Genomic DNA, 22,509 nt, shown 5'->3' with positions numbered 1-22,509 from the left:
AGTCGCCTTGAATGAGATCCAGACACTATCAGAATGATCATGAGGCAAATGATTAACCTGCTCCACACAGGGACCAGCTTTTGTCCTGTTCATCCTGTTACACTTCAGTTTTGTCTCCTATGCGTCTGAGTTTTACTAAAGGACTTTAGTTCAACAAAACATGGGTCCAAACCCCCAAACCAACCTAAAACTAGGATTGTTTGCCGCCTTTTTGGCTGAACTGATAAAGAAGAAAGATGGAAAGTGAGGAGACAGACTGACAGATGGACAGACAGTCAGACAAGATTGAAAGCAGCACAGAGCAGAGAGCCTTAATATTTCAGATGTAATGCATTATTTATACCCGAGGCGAGTCGGCTGAATCTGCCAGGGTGCTCTTGGGTGAACGGAGAGTTTTCGATTTGGCGCCACGTGTGTGTGTGTGTGTGTGTGTGTGTGTGTGTGTGTGGGTGGGTGGGTGTGGGTGTGTATGTATGTGATTGGCAAAGCCATGGATGAAAGACAAAGATGAAAGCGGCAGCCTAGAGGCTGTAACTGTGAGATCCATCTGTTGGTGATGTGGAGCTCTGAAGTTACTTTAGCTCTCAGGTAGACACCCAAGGTGGCCAGTGATCAGAGATGTGTCTGCAAATGTGTGTGTTCATAACAAGTGGGGTGGGGGGCAGGGAACTGTGGCAGATAAGAGACTTTTGGACAAACCACCTGCTATGGCAAAGTCACAAAGCCATACTAGAAGGTGGAAGTTACACAAAAAGGCAACACTGAGGACTGAAAAACAAAGGCCAGAACTTAAAACACCTGCAGATCCACAAATAAGCACTAGAGGCTGATCCCAGAAGTGAGTCATTTCCTGCAGACTTCCATGTTAAAATGTTAAAATGAAGCTGTTTTTGTTGAGTTTGGCTGTTTTTTTTTTCAGCTTTTTTCTTACGATTGACACTGTGGTTGTGGTTAATAATTCAGAACATCAATGGATTTTATTACACAAGTGTTTCATGAAGTTTAGTGAGACATATCCTCCTGAGACCCAGCAATGCATTTCTGCCATCTGTAGGGGACAAGAGTTTCACAGCTTTACTGAAAAAAAGGAAAAACAACACAGTCCACTACAGAGGACATTCCATAAAAAAATCCATAATTTTTTTTTTTTTAAATGCGTCTGAAAAAACTGTTGCATCATGCTGTTTCAAATAAGGCAATTATTCAATGTAAAATAGCCAAAACTTGCACTTTTCTGGGTCTCGGGAGGTTAAAGCTCCGGTGTTTGATGCTCTTTAGCATCATTGGACAAAAAGTCCAGAATTATCAAGGTTATTATTGTTAACGAAAACTAATGAAATGACAAAAACAAAAACTGAAAAAACATTTTGCTGACTGAAATAAATAAAAACTAAAACGTATAAAAATTATAGATAAAATTCCCTTTGTTTTTGTCAATGTCGGATTGATATAAAATCAATTTATTTCGCTTGAGCAATTTTAGCTGGCGGCACCATAGGGCACTTCACGATCCGTCACTTCAAGTCACTTGTCGTTTAGAGTCGGCTTTTCGTCCCCACTCTACCTGGAAACATGGAGACTAAAGTTGGGAGAAAGCAGCAGAGTCCCGTCTGGGATTTATATAAATGCAATGGCGAGGAAGATAAAAGATATGAAAAAACTAAAACTAATACTAAAACTAAAAAATTAAAACTAATAAAAACTAGCAAACCTGCCCTAAAAACTAATTAAAACTAACTGAATGAGAGAAAGAAGTCAAAACTAAATAAAACTAAAACTCTAGTGAAAAATCCAAAACTCTTGTAACCTTGGTGTGAGCTTGGTGAGTTCAATTTCTTGTTCAAATTCTGATCACTTGTGGTTTCATAAAAAAAAATAAAGCTGGTCTTAAACAGTCCACAAACCAGTGAGTGAAGAGATGGTGGCTTTGTTCATGTGTATGTTCACACAGTTCACCTTCAGCTGGATTCATTTTACAGATCTGATTTCTTTTCCACTTTAAACGTGACCAATAACAGATTTCATTGGGCGCTGGCCATGGTCCTGAAACAAACAATGAATAAGACTGAATAACACAAAGCAGGCTGTTGAACTGAAGTACAAACAATGGAAGACAATTACATCAGCATGTGCAGAGGAAGCCAAAAAATGTGTGGAGGATGAAGAGAAAGAGCCAGAATTTTCTCACCAGTGCAGAATTATAACAAATTAGTCTGGGCTGACAAAAATAACATGAATTTCCCCAACACTGTTCAGACTATGTTCACATTAGATCAGTATCTGATTTAGGATCATTTAAAAGGCTGCAATAGATTTATTCTACATGCTTTTGAGGACAATTCATATTCATTTATACAGCATTACGTGAAAGGCAGAGCATTTGTAAGTGGTCAAGAGTCAAATTATTTCTACCAAGACATGATTTTTTTTTTTTAAATTTATTTATGGAATTTTTCAACATTTATAGAACTTTTCAACATTTAACAAATATAACATTTATAATTTCGAGTACTGTGTTCATAATACAAAGACTGACACCGGACATGATAAACAAACAGCACCCATAGGAAAATTAAATAAATAAAAAAGACAATACAAACAAAACACGCATAATAAGACAGCCAAGACAGTGCATTCTGGTACATTTAAATAAATAAATAAACAAACAGGTCAGTAACAATATAAACAACTAACAAATTCACATAGTGTAAAAGAGGCTCCCATATTTTGTTAAATTTCTTGACAGAGTTATTTAGGGTGCACCTAATTTTTTCTAACTTTATATAAAGCATGATGTTGCTGATCCATTCATCATGTGTTGGAGGTGATGAGTCCATCCATTTGGAAAGAAAATATTACATTCTATTTGATTTGTTGACAGCCACATATGAGCCACTTTTACCATAAGCTCTGTATGTCTGAAATCAGATGCTTTTTCATGACACAGCAGAATGGTAGTCTGGCTGCCTTTTGGTGCTGAACAAATTTGCTTTGCCAAGGGGAACTTCAGTGTATGAGGCTCCCCTTGATATTCTGCTGTCTTTATTTTGAATTTTGTTGAACCACATTTCAATGCCAGACCTGACATGAAGGAGCAGGGGGAAGGAGAAGAAAGGGGGGAGAAGAGAAGGAAAGCGTGAAAGGGCGAGAAAAAGGAAGAAGGTGGTGAAGACCCTAAAAAAGAAAATATCAACAATACTAACAATAACAACCATGATGATGATTACAATTGTAATAATAACTAGAACTAGAACTGAGTAAACTGGGCAGAACAAAAAGGAAGAAATTGCAATGAAATAAAATAAATAAGACGGCTAAAATTTACTTAGGGGGTCAAATGAGTGGCCATTTTTCTAAAAAAAAACAAACAAAAGTTGTAAGAAATGCATAGAACTGTGTTGAAATAATGCTAATACTTTTGTGCACAGACTACTGATATTATTTGACAGTGGAAGCTATATTTTCAGAAATATTGGATTTTGAATAGCACGTGTATGTGAAAACTTTTGCTGGTGGACGGACGTGACATTACCCATGATGATCTGGTCAGTACCAAGGTTATAATAGTTTTGGATTTTTAATTATAGTTTAGTTTTAATTAGTTTTGACTTTTTTTTCTCTTATTCAGTTAGTTTTAATTAGTTTTTAGAGCAGGTTTGTTAGTTTTTATTAGTTATCGTTTTTTTCTGAATGCTTAGTTTTAGTTTAGTTTAGTTTAGTTTTAGTATTAGTTTTAGTTATTTCATATATTTTATCTTCCTCATCATCCTATTCAAAGAAATTAGTGAGGCGTGGATATGGGCTACCCTGGACACTTTATTTGGGGGTCGGGTTAGGGCGGCTCATGGACTGAGCAGAGACACAATGTACCGTACAATGTATAAATTCCCTATAGCAGGTTGAGGTGGGGTGCAATCCATACACAACGTCAATTACGTGAAACAGTGCGAAGATGTGCAAAGCATGACAGGAGATGCACAAAGCAGCCAGCAGTTAAAGCAGATAGAAACATATATAAACCAGCTAACCAGCAGTTAAAGCAGATAGAAACATATATAAACTAGCTAACCAGCAGTTAAAGCAGATAGAAACATATATACACCAGCTAACCAGCAGTTAAAGCAGATAGAAACATATATAAACCAGCTAACCAGCAGTTAAACCAGATAGGAACCTATTATAAAACAGCTAACCAGCAGTTAAACCAGATAGGAACCTATTATAAAACAGCTAACCAGCAGTTAAAGCAGATAGAAACATATATAAACCAGCTAACCAGCAGTTAAAGCAGATAGAAACATATATAAACCAGCTAACCAGCAGTTAAACCAGATAGGAACCTATTATAAAACAGCTAACCGGCAGTTAAAGCAGATAGAAACACATATAAACCAGCTAACCAGCAGTTAAAGCAGATAGAAACATATATAAACCAGCTAACCAGCAGTTAAAGCAGATAGAAACATATATAAACCAGCTAACCAGCAGTTACAGCAGATAGGAACATATTATAAAACAGCTAACCAGCAGTTAAAGCAGATAGAAACATATATAAACCAGCTAACCAGCAGTTAAAGCAGATAGAAACATATATAAACCAGCTAACCAGCAGTTACAGCAGATAGGAACATATTATAAAACAGCTAACCAGCAGTTAAAGCAGATAGAAACATATATAAACCAGCTAACCAGCAGTTAAAGCAGATAGAAACATATATAAACCAGCTAACCAGCAGTTAAAGCAGATAGAAACATATATAAACCAGCTAACCAGCAGTTAAAGCAGATAGAAACATATATAAACCAGCTAACCAGCAGTTAAAGCAGACAGAAACAGATATAAACCAGCTAACCAGCAGTTAAACCAGATAGAAACATATATAAACCAGCTAACCAGCAGTTAAACCAGATAGGAACCTATTATAAACCAGCTAACCAGCAGTTAAAGCAGACAGAAACATATACAAACCACTTATAAACATATATAACCCAGTTCATCAGCAGTAAACCACACCTTAGCAGATCTCTCATATCTTAATCATCTCCAGTTCCATTATTAGCCAACTTTGCTTCAGTTCAGTTCAGCTAGCTGTAGCTAGTAACATCAAACGTTTTTTAACATTCTAACAGGTTCCATACCTCTGTAATTGGATTAGTTTTCATCCTCCTCTTTTCTCCTCTTCTAAACTGTGCAGTTCAGGGCTTGGAAGGCCTTTTCATGGTGATAAACTCTCCAGTTTTAACCTGGATGCTAGTCCTGTTTGACTCTGTCCTTTAGCTCTGCTCTGTCTCTGTCACTCACGCGCACACACACGGTACGCCAAAAAAAAAAAAAAAAAAAAAACCCGACCCATGTATCACTACAGTAAACCCCAGACAGGACTGTGCTGCTTTATCCCAGCTTTAGTCTGTATGTTCCAGGTAGAGTGGGGACCACAAGACAACTGGAAACCACCAGTGACCACACATGACAGACTGTGTAGTGTCGTATGGTGTCACCAGCTCAAACTGCTGGAGCGAAATAAATTAATTTCATATCAATCCGACATTGACAGAGACGAAAACGAAGGGAATTGTATCCATAATTTTTATACGTTTTAGTTAGTTTTGTAAGCTCGCAATACAGTTTCAGTTAGTTATCGTTTTTTTCTTTTAATTAGAGTTTTTATTTATTTCAGTTAACGAAAATGTTTTTTCAATTTTAGTTTTCGTCATTTCGTTCGTTTTCGTTAACGATAATAACCTTGGTCAGTACCAGTACTTTATTAGTAATAAACTTATAGACTTACTATTGCTAATTCTCCTCTTATTCATAAATGTTAGTATTGTGGATCTAAAACAATAACAGCTGACACAAAAACACAAACTGTGTCAGTGGACGGATGTGACATGGTTGTTCCGGATCCCATCATACTGATGCTCGGCAGCCATGTCACCGTTTCCACAAATGATCCCTGTGCAAAAACTAGGATCAGAATTATTTATTGTATAGTTTATCATCATACTAAAGAGTAAATAACAATACAGAACTGTTATTTCTTTATATAAATGCTTATTATTACAAAACTGTTCATTTAAAAAGTGACGTGTGACATTCTTAATGTATGTATTGGTGTAACATAAGCAGGATGGATCAGCACCATACTCCATATTGCAACCTGTAAAAATAAAACATGTGATATGTAGGATAGAATCTTGTAAGAAAAATTGAGGAATCTAAAAGAATATTTGTTTTTCCGGTAAATTCAGTTAAAATATAACTTGGCCATTTGTGACCTGAAAATATAGCATTAATTGTGATGAAATTGGACATTTTTGAGCTGAAAACATAGTTCATATGACCATCAACATGTTGCAACAGAACTGAAATCCTGTAAATTTGCATAACTTGCATTTACCAACAGAAAGTTCCTTTGGGAATCATGTATATTGATTTCTTATGCACAAAGACAGAAATAAGACCTCTAAGCAAATTTTAGCCAAAGAGACATATACGAAAGGAAAACATGGACAAAATATCATAAACAATGACAGGAAAAATAATACCAGGAACAAATCCACACAACATCAGTTGTTCACATTAATCTCCTGCTAAGATTAATGCATTTCACACATTCATCCCACGAGCCGGAGTGGACCCTCTGGTGGTCTGTTTTGGCCCGCGAGCTTTATGTTTGACACCTGTGGTCTATCAGTTTCACAGGTGTCCACATTTAGAACCCCGCGTGCAAACCTGTAAACACACCCTCTCATCACTGGACATGTTTTACTTGGAAGCACCTGTTCAGTTTCAGATACCTGACGGTGTCTTACACTCTGGTTGCCCCCCCCCCCATCCCTTCCCCTCCAGCCTCCTCCTGTGTACTCCAGCTGTTAGGGGGTGAGCTAGATATTGGCAAAATTACACTTACTTAAGACGTTTCAGGTTGTTCACATTTTTGGTAAAATGATATCTTGTAAATGTAAAGATTTTCATGTAATTTTAACATTTTACATTGAAACAAAACAAAACTTTTGTAGCTGTCATAATTTATATGTTATTATGTTTGTATTTTACTGGTCTGATCCACTTTAGATCCTGTTGGTCTGAATGTGGAACCTGAACTGAAATAATTTTGACATCATTGATGATATTTTCAGTGTCATTTTTGCATTTCACACATTCATCCCACGGACCGGAGTGGACCCTTTGGCGGACTGTTTTGGCCCGCGAGCTTTATGTTTGACCCCTGTGGTTGATCAGTTGCACAGGTGTCCACATTTAGAACCCCGCGTGCAAACCTGTAAACACGCCCTCTCATCACTGGACATGTTTTACATGGAAGCACCTGTTCAGTTTCAGATACCTGAATGTGTCCGACGCTCCGGTTGTTGCCCTTCCCCCCCCCCCTCCCCTCCAGCCTCCTCCTGTGTACTCCAGCTGTTAGGGGGCCGGCAGAGGCGAGCTAGATCCCGCCTCCTTCCCTCCTATTGGGCTGTATGAGCACTCCAGCCCGGCGGGGGTAGAGGAGGAGGAGGAGGTAGTTGGGGTGGGGGGTGGTTTTGCTGCGCTGCGTCTGGCAGCTTTGCAGCGGTGGAGCGCAGCTTGACTCTCCGGCTGCTCAGCGGGACTCTGCTTCTTATCAGTTATTACTAGAAATCTCCCTAACACTGCATTCGTGAGCCGTCGGTAGGGATGCGCCATGCCTCAGCTGGGACGCAGGAGCGCACAGTCTGACTGACTGACGCACCGAGTCCACGCCGCCGCCACTTGGACACCTTTTCCCCGTGCGCGTCTTTTCTTCCTCTATACACTCCATCCATCTGCCTGCGCGCGCGTGTGTCGGGATCCAGAAGAAGAAGAGGAAGAATCCCATGGAAGGATGTCGCGATGCTGTGCACAAGGAGAACTAAAACTTTGGTATCGACATGCGTAATTCTGAGCGGCATGACCAATATCGTGTGTCTCCTGTACGTCGGATGGATCACCAACTACGTGGCCAACGGAGGTCCCAAAGTTACCGAGAGTAACGGAGAAGCGGACAGAAAGTTAGAGGATGACAGCAAAGGGGAAACCCTGAGGATTATCGAGAGGCTGGACCGGCTGGAGAGCGTCGTCAACGAGCACATTAAAGGTCAGGACGCGCCTTGTTCAGGTCAAAGTTTGGGTTTATATCACGTGGGAAAAAAGCAGCATGTGTTACCAACACACTGAAAGTTCATATGCACTAATGATAAGCCATGCATTTTTATTTATTTAAAGATATTTATGTGGCACAAAACAAACCCACACCTTCACTTCTCTCTGTTTTATGTCGTTGTGGTTTGTGTTTTGCGCATCGGGAAGTTCAGATGGATAGGTCTACTTCACATTTGAATCTGTTATTTCAGAAAAAATCATTCATTTATTAATTTATTTGTTTTGAGCAGAATAAAAAAATAACATTTTCTGTGTACAATGAACTAATATCCGAGCAAAAACATTAATAAATAAAGGTGATCAAGACAAACACTAATAACAAAATAAATTCAATGTACTGCTCAAAAAGGAGTAGGGAGAAAACTTATTAAATCCCACCTCCATCTGTGAAAAAGCTCTATATCTAAATAAATATTAAGACCTGATGAGGGTTGGGTGATACAGATAACAGCCTCATGGTCTCCGTTTTCTGTTTTAACTAAAGACAATTACAAGCATAATTTTATATTTACCACAATTACACTTTATTTTACGTTCCCGTTAATTTTATGAGTCATCAGCATCAGTATTTGACCAAAAAAACTGTTTTAACAAATAAAAAAACCTCAACTTTATATTGTCTGTTGTCTTGATATCACCAATCATGCGCAAACGCCATTCACGTGTGCTGCATTCACTGACACTGATAAGATTTTTCAATTCAACTTCAATTATACTTAAGAAATTTGGTTAGTGGTGTAAAAGTAAAGTAAATGAAATTCACTTCTGATCCTGTCAGCCCTGGGGTTTGTTCATTTCATGATAAAACTTATTTTATTAGTATAAGTGATACTAGACTGAACAAACTATAATACACTGGAGTTAAAGACATCTATCAGCATTTTTAAGTTCCTTGAATGTGACATTTGACTCTTTTATAAGATTCCAAACACGAACATTTTAGACATTTGATAAGAGACACATGATTGCAGAGAAGTTCCTCTGTGGTCACTGCAGGTCTGTTTTTGTTTTCTTACTCAGGTGAACTGCAGGATGTCATTTATTTACATTAAACCAGGGGTGTCCATTCCTGGTCCTCGAGGGCCGGTATCCTGCATGTTTTAGATGGATCCTGCTTCCAACACACCTGATTCAAATGATAAGCCTATCATCAAGCTCTGCAGAAGTCTGATAACAACCGTCAGGTTTGCTGGAAGAGGGAAATATCTAAAACATGCAGGATACCAGCTCTTGAGGACCGGAGTTGGACACCCCTGCATTAAAACAATGCTGTCATGATCACGCCATTTGAGTTCATTTCCATGCACAAAAAAAAAAAATTAAAAAAAATTAAGGTTTAATTGTGTTTCTTTTATTTACTTTATCCCACTAGGACAGTATGAGTCTGAAAGTAGTTTATTTATGCACATACAGTACACCTTAAGACAGTGTGGTCCAACCTTGGGGTCATGACCCCACGTGAGATCGCCTGAAATTTCTAGCAATTGAGTAAAAAAAAAAAATCACGGATAAAAAATATTTTTTAATGATGCAATATATATGTCATTATAATTAAAACACCACACACTTTTCCTAATAAAAGTCAAGTTCAAATAAAATGCAGGATATACTATCTCAGATTGCAAATCTTGATTGTTCGATCATGTGACCGCGTGCGTTACTATGCTTCAACCTGCCTGGACACAGTCGCAGTCAGAAAAATGAACCGAACAGAGAATGGAAATATTTCTTCACCCACCTGGAACCGCTAAGACATATCCAAGAGAAACTGAGAAGCAGACCCCAAAAAGGGGAATTATATACATTATATAGCCTAAATGTCATCTAAAACTAACGTTTATTTACAACATAGTATAGCAAACTATTACGTGATCAAAAACAAATTAATTTAGCAAAAAAAAGTCTCAGTTTTGAATGTCTGGGGTCGCCAGAAATTTGTGACGTTAAAATGGGGTCAAAAAAGGTTGGGAACCATTGTCTTAAGAGGACATTGAACACTGTAGCGCATAAATAACTCACATTTGTGCCTATAATAACTTAAGACAAGATGAGGCTAGTGTTCACTTTATTTATAACTTGAGCGGCCACCTGAACAAAAACTTAATATGTCAAACTGTTACTGAAATGTGCAAAAGAAACTGCTGATAATGACAGGGAACGATAGGAGTGAAGCGCCTGCAGGTGAAGGTGGTGCAACAAGGTGGAAAGACGGCATTAAAAGTCAAATCTGAAACTGATACAGAAACAGTGGTGGAATGTGACAGCGCTGAATGGAGACAATTATAATGATTATGCAAAAATAATTACATTGAATTCAGATAATTGCCATAAGGCGATTATGTAAGAAGTGTAAGACGTGAGGTGGACATCCAGCCTACATTTGTTGTGTGTGAATCTAATAAGAGTGTCAGATCCGTTGACAGTTGGTGTCCCATTTTAATGTACTATTTGTATTTGCATCATTGACCCATTTTAAGCCCTCTCTGGCCAACTCATCAAGTCCAACCTAAATTCAGAAATCACATTACGTCATTTCACGTCAAACAACACTATTCAGGTCACAGCTGGACCTGCCGCATTTTCCCCAGCGATCCCAATCCATCAGACCCCAGAGACGCACATAAAAGAATATCATTTTATTCTCAGCAGGTTTTGTTCATTGATAAAATGCTCCAGTGACGCTCACAGGACAGATAGTATTCCCCCTGAGTCCCCCACTTTTTTAATTATCCTCCTCATTGCTGTACGTCTACGAGCACACATGAAGAAGTGGGACAAACTCCTTTATCTTCAGCTAAATGACACAGCACATGATTCACTAACTGAGCCCAGGATTTAGGAGGGATACGCGCCGTAGCAGAGCTGTAGCTGAGATGATTAACACGGAGGCGCTGTTTTGGCCGGCGCTCCTGCACAGCCACGTAGACAGCCAGAGAAAGAACGCCATTCCTCAGAAAGATAAGGGCCGTAAATTATCAGTCATCTCGGAGAAAGACTGTTGATCCAGGATTAATGTTAGGTTTCAGACCAGCTCTCAGGGAACACGCTGCTAATCACAGAGGCTGAGTTACATATTACGTAATAAAAACACTCACACATATGTCATACTTGCATCATTAATTTACTTTTTCTAACTTTTGAAGCCTGGATAACAACAATGATGGATACCCTTCACTTAGAGAGGATTAGATACACACTTTAGAGCTGCAACCGATTAATCGACTAGGTGCTTGAAGTCAATGCAAAAAGTCCCGATTCGATTAATCAACTCGAACTGATTGAAGGGAAATATTCTATTGCAGTTTTCCTGAATTGAAGCCTCTTTGTGCGTCACAATATTCATCCGTGTGAAACACAACCATGGAACTAATGTTTAACAGCAAAGAAATGAAGGAAATAAAGCTTTGATTCAAGAGAATTGTGGTTGAATGATTTTTTTGGATCACTTTGAGTCGATTAATCGGTTGCAGCTCTAACACACTTAACGACAAACTGGGAGAATTTGAAAAAAAATTGAAACCAGTGATGTAGGGGTGTGCCCCAAAACTGATTCAAATAAAAAATGCGATTCTCATTTACTACAATTCAGAATCAATTTAAAATGTCCCATAATCAGTTTTAAAAAATAAAACAAATCCGCTAGCAGCCTCCCTCCGTTTTGTACGTGGGACGTCCTGACGTCATCATGCAGCTGGTTCTGAAACATACGTATGGGTGGTTAACACCAAAACAAAGAGGAAACTAATGGAGGAGGTAGGGTTAGAGGTTAGCAATTAGCGGCTAGCGCGATTAGTGGTTAGCAGCTAGCACATTGGCGAATGGTCAGATCAAATGGTGTTAAATAACACGCGAAAGGATGAAAATGCTTATGTATAGCAGGCCAAATGCAACAAACTGGCATCACATACAACGCGATTTCATGAACTCAGTCTGTCACCTGCATCACCCAGAGATTTAAGACACAATGCCGAGTCAGCCACCAGCAGCAAACCAACACACACTGCTGTGCCAAACCAAACTCCCTGCCAAGCAGACCTCATCAGTTATTTGCTAAAACATAACTTTTTCTGAAGGCTAAAAGCTCAGGAAAAACTAATTTCCCATCATGTATTACAGCAAATTCTGATCAAGTTCAGCTAAAGAGAACAGATCAGTCAGATTATTTAGAATAAAACTGAGGCAACACTTCTGACTGAGTATCACTAAAACACTGATGTTGATACTTGAGAGAACTGTAGTAGTAGTAGTAGTATTTCAGGAGTCATCAGTACTATTTTTAATACTTGCAAAACACACACTTTTTGTCTTCAAACACACAAAAGTGGGCCCTTGAGTTATATTTGCTTTTCATGTTCTCCTTGAACCTCTAGTCCAATTTTATTTAAACATTTCTAAGTTCTCAGAGCTCCTTTTTCATTGATGTAAAGTAATGTGAAGTTGGATATAAAATCCCTGTTATTTGACAAAGGTATTCACACAAAGCTGCTTAATCTGCCAGCTGCATACATTCTTGAACGTCTTGTATCCGTTTCTGGGTAATGTGTCATAAATCTGAGTGTTAAAAAGGCCGTGCAGGTCACAGTGTCAGCCCACAACAGGGGGCAAGGATTGTCAAAGTGATTTAACATCTGGGTAAATAAATGCATGTAATATAGGGGTGTAAAAGTACAGACAAATTTAGGTTCGATACGTTTTTGATACAGTGAAGGAGCCCAATTTCACTAAAAAAAACCTTTTATTGAAGTAAAAATGCAACATATTTTGAACAATTAAGTGTCATTCTACAGCTGAAGTTTTTATACTACTGTGTGGGTCTCAAATGTGTTATGAAATTTGACGAGTTACCAAAAAATATAACTGATCTTCTTTATTTATTTATTTATTTATTTTTATTTTACTTTATTTGTTGCAAACTTTTCAAGTAAAAAAAAAAAAAAAGGAACTAAAAAAACAGTAAAGGCAAGAAGTCAATTACATATGCACCCATCATAATCACCGAAAAAGTAACCAAATACAATAAATTTAATATAAATGTACATATGAATCAACTCATAAACACAGTTTGAGAAGGGACAGAAAGAAGCAAAAGCTTATCTAGTTCTGCCCCTTCCTTACTTTCATTGTCAGGTTTATAACCAAATATATTTCCTTCATCTGCTATATCGATCACATTAAAATAGATAACAATGAATAACTCATCATAGTATCTTTGCATTGGTTGTATCACCAACTGTGCAACCATTCTGCCAAAAATTAAGGACTAAACTATGCAGGGTATAATATGTAAACCCCAAACTACATATAAACCCATACACGTAAAAATGCTACCACACCGCTCTTGTTTTGTTGACTTGTCTCTCTCCATTGACTCCATTAACTGACAGGGAATCCGACATGCTCTCAAATTGTAGACCTTAGAGCAGACGGAGGGACTTCCAACTCTGGCTTTGTTCCTGTGATACTGCTCTGAGCTTCAGCATGTCGATGGTAATAATAATAATAATAATAATAATAATAATAATAATAATAATAATAATAATAATAACAACTAGAAAAGCACTCAAAGAGCGCAGACCTCCGCCAAGGCAGATCATCCCCCCCCCAATCAACACCAAAATTTAATCATAATCATTTGTTCCTTGTGCCAGTATCAACATTTCCTAAAAATGTCATCAAAATCTGTCCATAACTTTTTGAATTATCTTGCCAACAGACAGACAAACAACAAACCCCAATTAAAGCATGGCAGAGGTAATAATAATAATAATAATAATAATAATAATAATAATAATAATAATAATAATGGAATAGACTTATATAGTGCTTTCCCATGAATGCATACTCAAAGCGTGTACAGTGGATCCATTATTCATTCTTACTCTGGTGGTAAACTACATATGTATCCACAGTTGCCCTGGGGCAGACTGACGGAAGCGTGGCTGCCAATTCATGCCTACGACCCTTCCGACCACCACCGAACATTCATACGCATTCATACACCAGTGTGAGTATCAGCACTGGAGGTAAGGGGGGTGAAGTGTCTCGCCCAAGGACACAACAGCACACAACTGGGACAGAGTGGGATTTGAACTGCCAACCCTTCAGTTATTGGGCCACGGCTGCCCACTTAGACATCTAGGATATCAAATATTGCACATCATACTGTGTACGCTCTGCTTGAAGGTTCATGTGGAAACTTAAGGTGAGTGTTTGCGTTCTTCACATAGGCAACATGTACACTCACAGTCAATGAAAACTTTGAGACCATATTTTTCGACATAATTTTTATTTTGAAACCCTAAACTGGATATTTTCAGATGAATCATTTGTTTAGGATATTGGCATACAGAAACAAAAATCTAAAGTTTCAGGAATAATTTCAAAAAAACTTAACAAAAGAAAATGGCACCTGCCAAACACAAAGTCACAACAGTAGCGGTCCTGGTCGGTAGTTGTGACTCTCCCTCTCCCTGGACGCGGTCTATCGTCAACAGAGCCTGTGGTGTTGTGGTGTTCAACCAGGTTTCTGATTGTGGGTTGGGAACAGCCCATACATAGGCCTGGCTATATCACTGGAGCTCAAACCGGCCTCCACCATACCCAGTGCCCGGAGACGTTGTTCACATGATAGACGTGGCATGACGCCATTAACTGGACTAACAATGGTGGCCTTTTTTGGGCCTTTATATAGGCCTTCAAAACCAATCCTCAAATTGTGCAGATACCCACTGAGTATTGCTCAATGTGTATTTGGTCCACTTTTGCAAAGAGACCAACCCATGTGCAATGAACCGGGACAACATGACAACTCATCATTATCTCAGCTACCTGAGCACTAAGTCATCAATAAATCCACAATGAATAATTACAACCCCCCTACAAGTAGTATAGAAATATGCATACATTTCTACCTCAAAGTTTCGATTGACAAGCGACGCCCATGACCCTAGTGAGGATAAAGCGGGTTCAGATAATGAATGAATGAGTTTCTATTGACTGTCAGTATATTTGTTCGGTATACCTCCGTATTGTATTGAAGGTTCGTTACAAACAAATGCACCGTTACACCTTTAATGTAATATAAATAACACAATCCTTTTCAATGAAATGCAAATCACAGAGCATGTATTTATCTGCACCTGCACCTGGCATGTAGGATAGAACTACTCTAGAATCCGTTTTTTTCTAATCCCACACTTTGGATGCTCTTAACTATTCAAAGAGCATCCCTCATTGTGGTTTCATACAAAGCTCATCAACATGGAGGATGCCAGGCTGATGATGTACTGAACTGTTCAGAAGTGCTAATAGAATCTGCATAGGCTCCAGGGTTACAGTGGGTGAGTAAATTTAGCCTCCGGAGTGCTTGGCACACTCCTCTCCTCCACTCTGCTCGGTCCTCGGAGCTGCTGCCAGATTACATTATCAGCCAGGAGCTGATGTGTTTATGTGTTTATGCTTTGTCACTGATACAAAAAAGACCAGAATGGTGACATGACCTGCAGGTTTGAATGAGGATAATGAGGGCAATGTTAGGTAGGGAGCATAGATATAAAAGTGCCCTTCAATTAATCAAAACTTTTTCGATGACCGCACTGGCAGCGATCGGAGGCAGAGTCAGCTGGAGTGAAATGTTTGTAATGAGTGTTGCACAGACATATTACTAATACTCTGTAGCACTTAATGTTCCTGTACTTTTCATAAATTAAATAGCGCTGGTACATAACTCAGACTGTACAAAGGAAGTAGATGGAGTCTCCATACTGTCTCCCACCAGATGTGACCATATTTGGACAAGAGGGTGGAGCTAGGGAAGAGAGAGGCACAAATATATTATTATAATGCTAACAACTACACTGCATGTACGGATTATCATTAACCTTGTAACACCTGAACCATTAAAACACTGACAGAAAATTCCAGTTCTTTGAAACCGAGCCTTTATCTGTCCTTCTGAAAAACCAAAAACATTTTTTTTCCAAATATCAATTTCCATGAATGATTTTGAATTTTGTATCATATTTGATACATCGGGTCTCAAAGCTCAAATATTATCATTTTTGAACAAACAAAAACATACTATTACATAAACATGTCTAACAGATTGATAATTCCTTGTCAAAATTGGCAAAGTTCTTCCTCCTTCCTCATTAATAACAATCTTGTAGTGTCACTGGAAAGGCCTCTGGGGAATGAATTCTATCTAATTATATACATCAGGTTTTTCAAGAGAAAAAATATCACACTGATCATGTAGAGTGCTTCAAAACTCATGTATCAAATATGATACGTCCGACATTATCGGGTTAAATGCCACCAAATAATATTAGCTTCTTGATGAGTCGTAAATCTGTGTTTGATAACAGAAATGCCAGCCTCATGCAATATATAAACACATTAATTAGCACTAGCTGAGCTAATTAGCATGCTACAAACCAGACCCTCAACCATATAATCTAATAGGCACTAATGTGAACAATAGCTGATGTAGCAAAGTTATGCTAACAGCCCGGGCATTTTGATTAAGTTCACTGTGACATTTAACTTCAAGTAATTAAAGCTACTTGAGAAATATGAACTTCTTCTAAACCACAGGGCAAGAACTTCACCTCCAAAATTAATGCACAAGTATTTTAAAGTGCATTACCATTGACATATGCGTCGTCTGTAGAAAGGTTTGGGCCATAGACTTAGACTCAGGGGGGCAAGGGGCACCAGGGAAGCCTCAGAAAACTGGAGGAAAGATGAGGAAAAAAATGCAAAACAAAACAACATACAAAAAAATAGATGCTAATTATCAAGGATTATTATGAATATTCAGTGTGGAAACATGTTGGTTAATAATATTCTCTATCTAAACAAATTCAGTAATTATTTATAGTGAATAAAAGTAAGAAAACACATTCTAAATGTCAATGTTTCTTGACACATTTTCTAGCATCGTTGATGGGTTTGCAAAGGGGGGCCCCAGCCAGAAGCTAATGCTGTTTGAGGGGCCTTGGCATTGAAAAGTTTGGAATGCCCTGACTTAGACAACATGTTGGGCTTTGACTGACAGGTACTGAAACCGAATGAGTGTGCTTTTCAAGGCTTCTGTTTATTGAATGAAATGAATTACTGTCAGCTCGACTGCAGTTGTGGTTAATAAGTTACACTAATAATATGACTTTTAATTCATTTTTTTACACAACTGCTGATGGAACTTATGGTCACTAAGCTAGAGTTAGCTTTGGATCACTCATGCTTCTGCAGCTCCACCCTTTTGGACTGAATATGGTCACTCCCAGGTCCAACAAGCCAACACAGTGACTTAAATGTGTGAATTATGAAACAACCTGTACACGTCAGGAAATTAACTATAGAGACTTAAACTGCTTTTTGTACCAGGCTGCAAACATTTTTATTTTTGCTCTATGTTTATGCATTTTAACGTGGAACTCTAAGGGGACTAATTTATTTTCTGCAAATGTCACCTTGAGGGAGTACAAGTTTTGGCGCCTCCACATCAAGGTTATTATCGTTAACGAAATCTGACGAAATGACGAAAACTAGAATTGTAAAAACATTTTCGTTAACTGAAATAAATAAAAACTATAATTAGAAGACAAAAACGGTAACTAACTGAAACTGTACTGTGTGCTTACAAAACTAACTAAAATGTATAAAAATTCCAGCTATAATTCCCTTCGTTTTGTTCTTTGTCAACGTCGGATTGATATGAAATTGATTTATTTCCCTCAAGCAATTTTAGCTAGTGGCACCATATGATATTTAACGGTCCGTCACTTGTCGTTTAGAGTCCTGCCTGGGATTTATTTGAATTTGACGGCGAAGAACATAAAAGATATTAAAAAAAACTAAAACTAAACTAAAACTAAGCCTTTAGAAAATAACGAAAACTAATAAAAACTAGCAAACCTGCTCTAGAAACTAATTAAAACTAACTGAATTAAAGAAAAAAAAGTCAAAACTAAATAAAACTAAACTATAATGAAAAATCCAAAACTATTATAACCTTGCTCCACATTGGCTTGACTTTCAGGCCGGGATGTTGTCACAAACATGCATCAGTATGTTCAAACTCATCAGGGCCTGCATTTACTCTGCCATCACAAGTGGAATAGCATGTACAAATTGAGTTTTAGGGTGGATTTTCCATTTCGTTAGCTAAGCAGAAATGAGAAGTCTTGTTTCTGCTACAGATATCAGGTTGCCCCCGTGGCTGGTGCCATGTTACATTGCTGGCTATGCTGATGCGAGGCTCGGTGAGGGAGAGATTCAGGTCATGAGACAGTGCATATTTTAGCACATTTGTTTACAGCTGTTGGTTTGCAGCTTGCAGGGCAGCTTTGATGTGAAACACATGAGAATGATTGATTCTAAGACAAAGATGGATTCCTGACTCCAGCGTTTCTATCCTCTCCACATGTGATGTTTTGATCCGTGTTCCGCATTGTTTGTTTCTGTCCTGACGAGTCTTATTTTTAGTAGTCTCTTTATGAGTCAATGCAAGTTGATCCATGTTGACAGTCTGCTGTAGGAGGAGGAGGAGGGGGAGGAGCGCGGAGGGTTGGACTTTGGAGACCGTGGGTTGGTGTGTGCATGGCAGTGTAAGTTGCGTGAGTGGTGTGTCATCAAAGATGTATGGCAGTGGTGTGAGATCTGATGTGGATGTCACCGTCTGCCTATAGAGCCTGTCTGCCGGAGCGGGAAAAATAATGTCACTGTAAACTCCCTGATATGGTTTCGTTCAGACGCACTAACACACAGGTGCACTGGGACGTTTGTGACGAGAAATCAATCCCGTCGCCTTTCCTCTGCTCTGCGCCCTAAAGAACCTCCCCTTTGCCTCACATGCATCTGCACTCTCACTCCACTGGAAATCAAAAGGAAATGTGCCTGTGAGGTGTAATGATTTCCCAATGAATCTATCTCTTTATTCTCGTCTTCGTCTGTCAGATGGAGGATGTGTGACATTCACAAGCGTCACTTTCTTCGCATTAAGGCGAAGCGACACCACTGCTCCTCCTTCATGCGGTTTCGTTACTCAGATCCCTGACAGCAGTGTGCAGATTATGATCTTCAGTTTCAGGGGAATCCAGCCCCATTACTGTATCCTGCATCCAAAATTAATTTCTCGCCTCACTTATCCAGGTCTGGTAACCTACGGACATTACCTGGAAAGTGTTATTTTTCCAGAGGTAAAATTATTGAAATAAATCAACTTTTATTATAAGTTTTTCACTTGAAACTGGTGTGTTGTATGTAGCTCTACTAACTGAATGTTCACAATATAGCTGCAACTGATTAATCGACACAAAGTGATCCAAAAAAATCATTCAACCACAATTCCCTTGAATCAAAGCTTTGTTTCCTTCATTTCTCTGCTGTTAAACATTAGTTCCACTGTTGTGTTTCACACGGACGCTTATTGTGACGCACAAAGAAGCTTCAATTCAGGAAAACTGCAATAGAGTATTTCCCTTCAATCAATTTGAGTCGATTAATCAAATCATGAATTTTTGCATTCACTTCAAGTACCTAATCGATTAATCGGTTGCAGCTCTAGTTCACAAATCGTAAACAACACAGCAGCTTAGTTTCCATACTTGCATTTCATGCACAATTTGAAAAATGTTGATAGAAAAGGCAAATGTTGATCAGTGTCCCACACTTCAGGTTTGGGCTGGGTGATCTTTATTTGTATTGGTTGTTAGCATCTCCCCACTCCTTGATATTCTTACCCCATGTGAACATTTCTTCTAAACTGCCCCTCCTCAGATCCATTTATTTTACTTCTCTGCAGAATGTATTTTGTTATGCTACATAAATGTCATTGCCTGTACTGTATCCCTAATGGTACAATAAATCAATCATTAAGGAATATGACATGCTTTTTTCTTGAAGTATGTAAACAATATTTAGCTTTTATTGTTATAGACCCTATTAAAACAGAAATTCAGGTTCACAGGAAAATCACTGCTTATTGCTTAATCATTAATCGATTGACAAGATCAACCAACTAATGATTAATGAATGAATCAATAATTTGCATCCCTAGTTGTTCGCATTAATGTTGCTAGCACAGTGGGATATTATTTCAGTACATTTAGAGCAAAACATAAGTGTGACTTAAGTGTTTATTTTATTGTTATGTGGTATGTTGCTGCAGTTGTAGAAATGATGACTAAGAATGACTGTAAATCCATCTGCTGAACTCCACTGTGCAGTGAGTCAGATTTGCACAGATGCTTTGGTGTTATGTTAGCGTTTTTGAGTCATTATGGAACTCCCACAAATTAGGCTGTAGTCCAGGCAATTAATGGAAACACTGCAGACATACTTACAGTAAAGTTTGAACTAGTGTTTACTGCATCTAGATATTTTCTATCCGGCAAATAGTGATTCTGCCTCTAAATATTGCCATTGGATCTGTTTTCCAAATGGTCCAGTTTTGTTTGAGATGGTATTTGGCTTTAGAGCTGCAACCGATTAATCGATGAGGTACTTGAAGCGAATGCAAAAATTCATGATTCGATTAATCGACTCAAATTGATTGAAGGGAAATATTCTATTGCAGTTTTCCTGAATTGAAGCTTCTTTGTGTATCACAATAAGTATCTATGTGAAACACAACAGCCAACACAACCAATGTTCAGTTTAACCAATCAGCAGAATTTTGGTTGAATGATTTTTTTTTTTTTCTGGATCAGTTTGAGTCAATTAATTGGTTGCAGCTCTATTTGGCTTTTTTAATCAAGATTGAATACACATAAGGTGCAAAGATGTGAACATTTAACTCAGGCCCAGTTTACACAACAATGCTCTTGAGTGAAAACGGCAAAATATTTGATCAGATGTGCCTTCGGACGGCAATGGCATTTTTGGGGCTTGAAAACGCAAAAAAGTGAAACCACCTACTAGAGTCAAAATGTTAAAAATGCTCCACTCTCACCACTGTTTAAAGGGCTGAAAATGCAAAACTGAGTTTTCTCGTCGCATAGTGTTTACACCACAGGCACACACCAGTACAACTTTGTTAATGGAGTAATTAACGACCGTGCATGGCATTAATAATAATAATAATAATAATAATAATAATAATAATAATAATAATAATAGGAAATTTCACAAAATTTTTCTGTCTGCATGCAGATTTCCCCCCCAAAATACATGTCTAAACAAGGAATTAAAAGTGAGAATGCAACGCCACATTTGTGTTTTCGGTTCAGATCATCACTGTCTAAACGTAGCCTCAGATGACTGATGAGCGGAGCCCCGGCATCATTCTGGATGTTCCCATAAACCACAAAAACATGACTGGTGCCATCAACAGGTGTGTGAACTGATGAGGAGACCAATTTATTGAGTTCACCCATAAATAAGGTTTAGATGAAAGAGGAACAGAATGCTCCACTTCTGCTGTGATCATTACAGTCTGTAATTTCCAAGTCTGGGATAATAATAAATAATTAAGTATGTCTGTCTGCCTGTCTTTGTCTGCTTCTCCGTCTGTCATAATGTAGAGTCTCACCATCAGATAAAATACTAAACATCCTAATTTATTCACTGTAAACTCATTTAAGGAAACTCGCATCGATTTTCTTTCTTTCTTTTTCTTAATGCCACACTCTGCTGTCTACCTGTTTTCTATATCTTTTATATTTCCTCATGTAAGCTCCTGTTAAAGAGCCTTTTGAGCCTTTTCACAGTACAGCACCTCTACTCACATTACATAAATGAAAGCAAAAAATAGAAAGGCTTCAGAAAGAAAAAAAACAGTTTATTTTTTTGCTGCTGTAAGGAATAAGGTGGATGGTGTTTGGATCCTGCCTTCACTTTAGGTCTGGACACATCCTCTCATCCACTGGGCAAAGTGGAAAATACATGACCACCTTGTGTGATGTATCTAACCTGACTCCATCTCAGTTTCTCTAGATGCCTTTTTCATGTATTTGTGTGAGTGTTGACAATTGAAGGTTTGCATTGTGAATTGTGAAGTGTTTACACATTGACTGGAAAACATTTCCCTCCTAAACAAATTGTACAGTGAAAGAATTGTGTTGCAGAATTATAAAGAGAAAAGCTGCAAATGTACACTTTATGCTTTTTTTTTTTTTAAAGATGGCAAGAAAAGTGAAGGTTTCGATGCCTTTGTCTGAGCAATCACTTTCACTGTGTAAACAATTACCAAGGACTATAAAAATAATGGTTCTAAATAAAGAGAACAAAACTAGGACCTTTTTGCTTTTTCGTGTTTGTCGCAAATAAAAAACGTGTCACATTTTTAGACTGACTGGAACAGATGTATAAACACAATCAGTGCTATC

General features: G+C 38.2%; 1 protein-coding gene across 1 annotated transcript in view; it reads left to right on the top strand.

The window, feature by feature from the left end:
* Positions 1-7,585: 7,585 nt before the first annotated feature.
* The window catches only part of LOC115421385 (polypeptide N-acetylgalactosaminyltransferase 18-like), a 364,676-nt gene continuing 349,752 nt past the window's right edge, over positions 7,586-22,509 (top strand). The window contains exon 1 of the mRNA XM_030137268.1: positions 7,586-8,114. Within this exon, the coding sequence (XP_029993128.1) occupies positions 7,871-8,114 (244 nt within the window). The 5' untranslated portion in view covers positions 7,586-7,870. The remainder of the gene's footprint in view (positions 8,115-22,509) is intronic.

Source organism: Sphaeramia orbicularis, chromosome 6 (genome assembly GCF_902148855.1).
Source record: "Sphaeramia orbicularis chromosome 6, fSphaOr1.1, whole genome shotgun sequence".
Lineage (NCBI taxonomy): Eukaryota > Metazoa > Chordata > Actinopteri > Kurtiformes > Apogonidae > Sphaeramia > Sphaeramia orbicularis.
The sequence above is the reverse complement of the archived record's forward strand: the minus strand, read 5'-3'. Positions and strand labels throughout refer to the sequence as shown.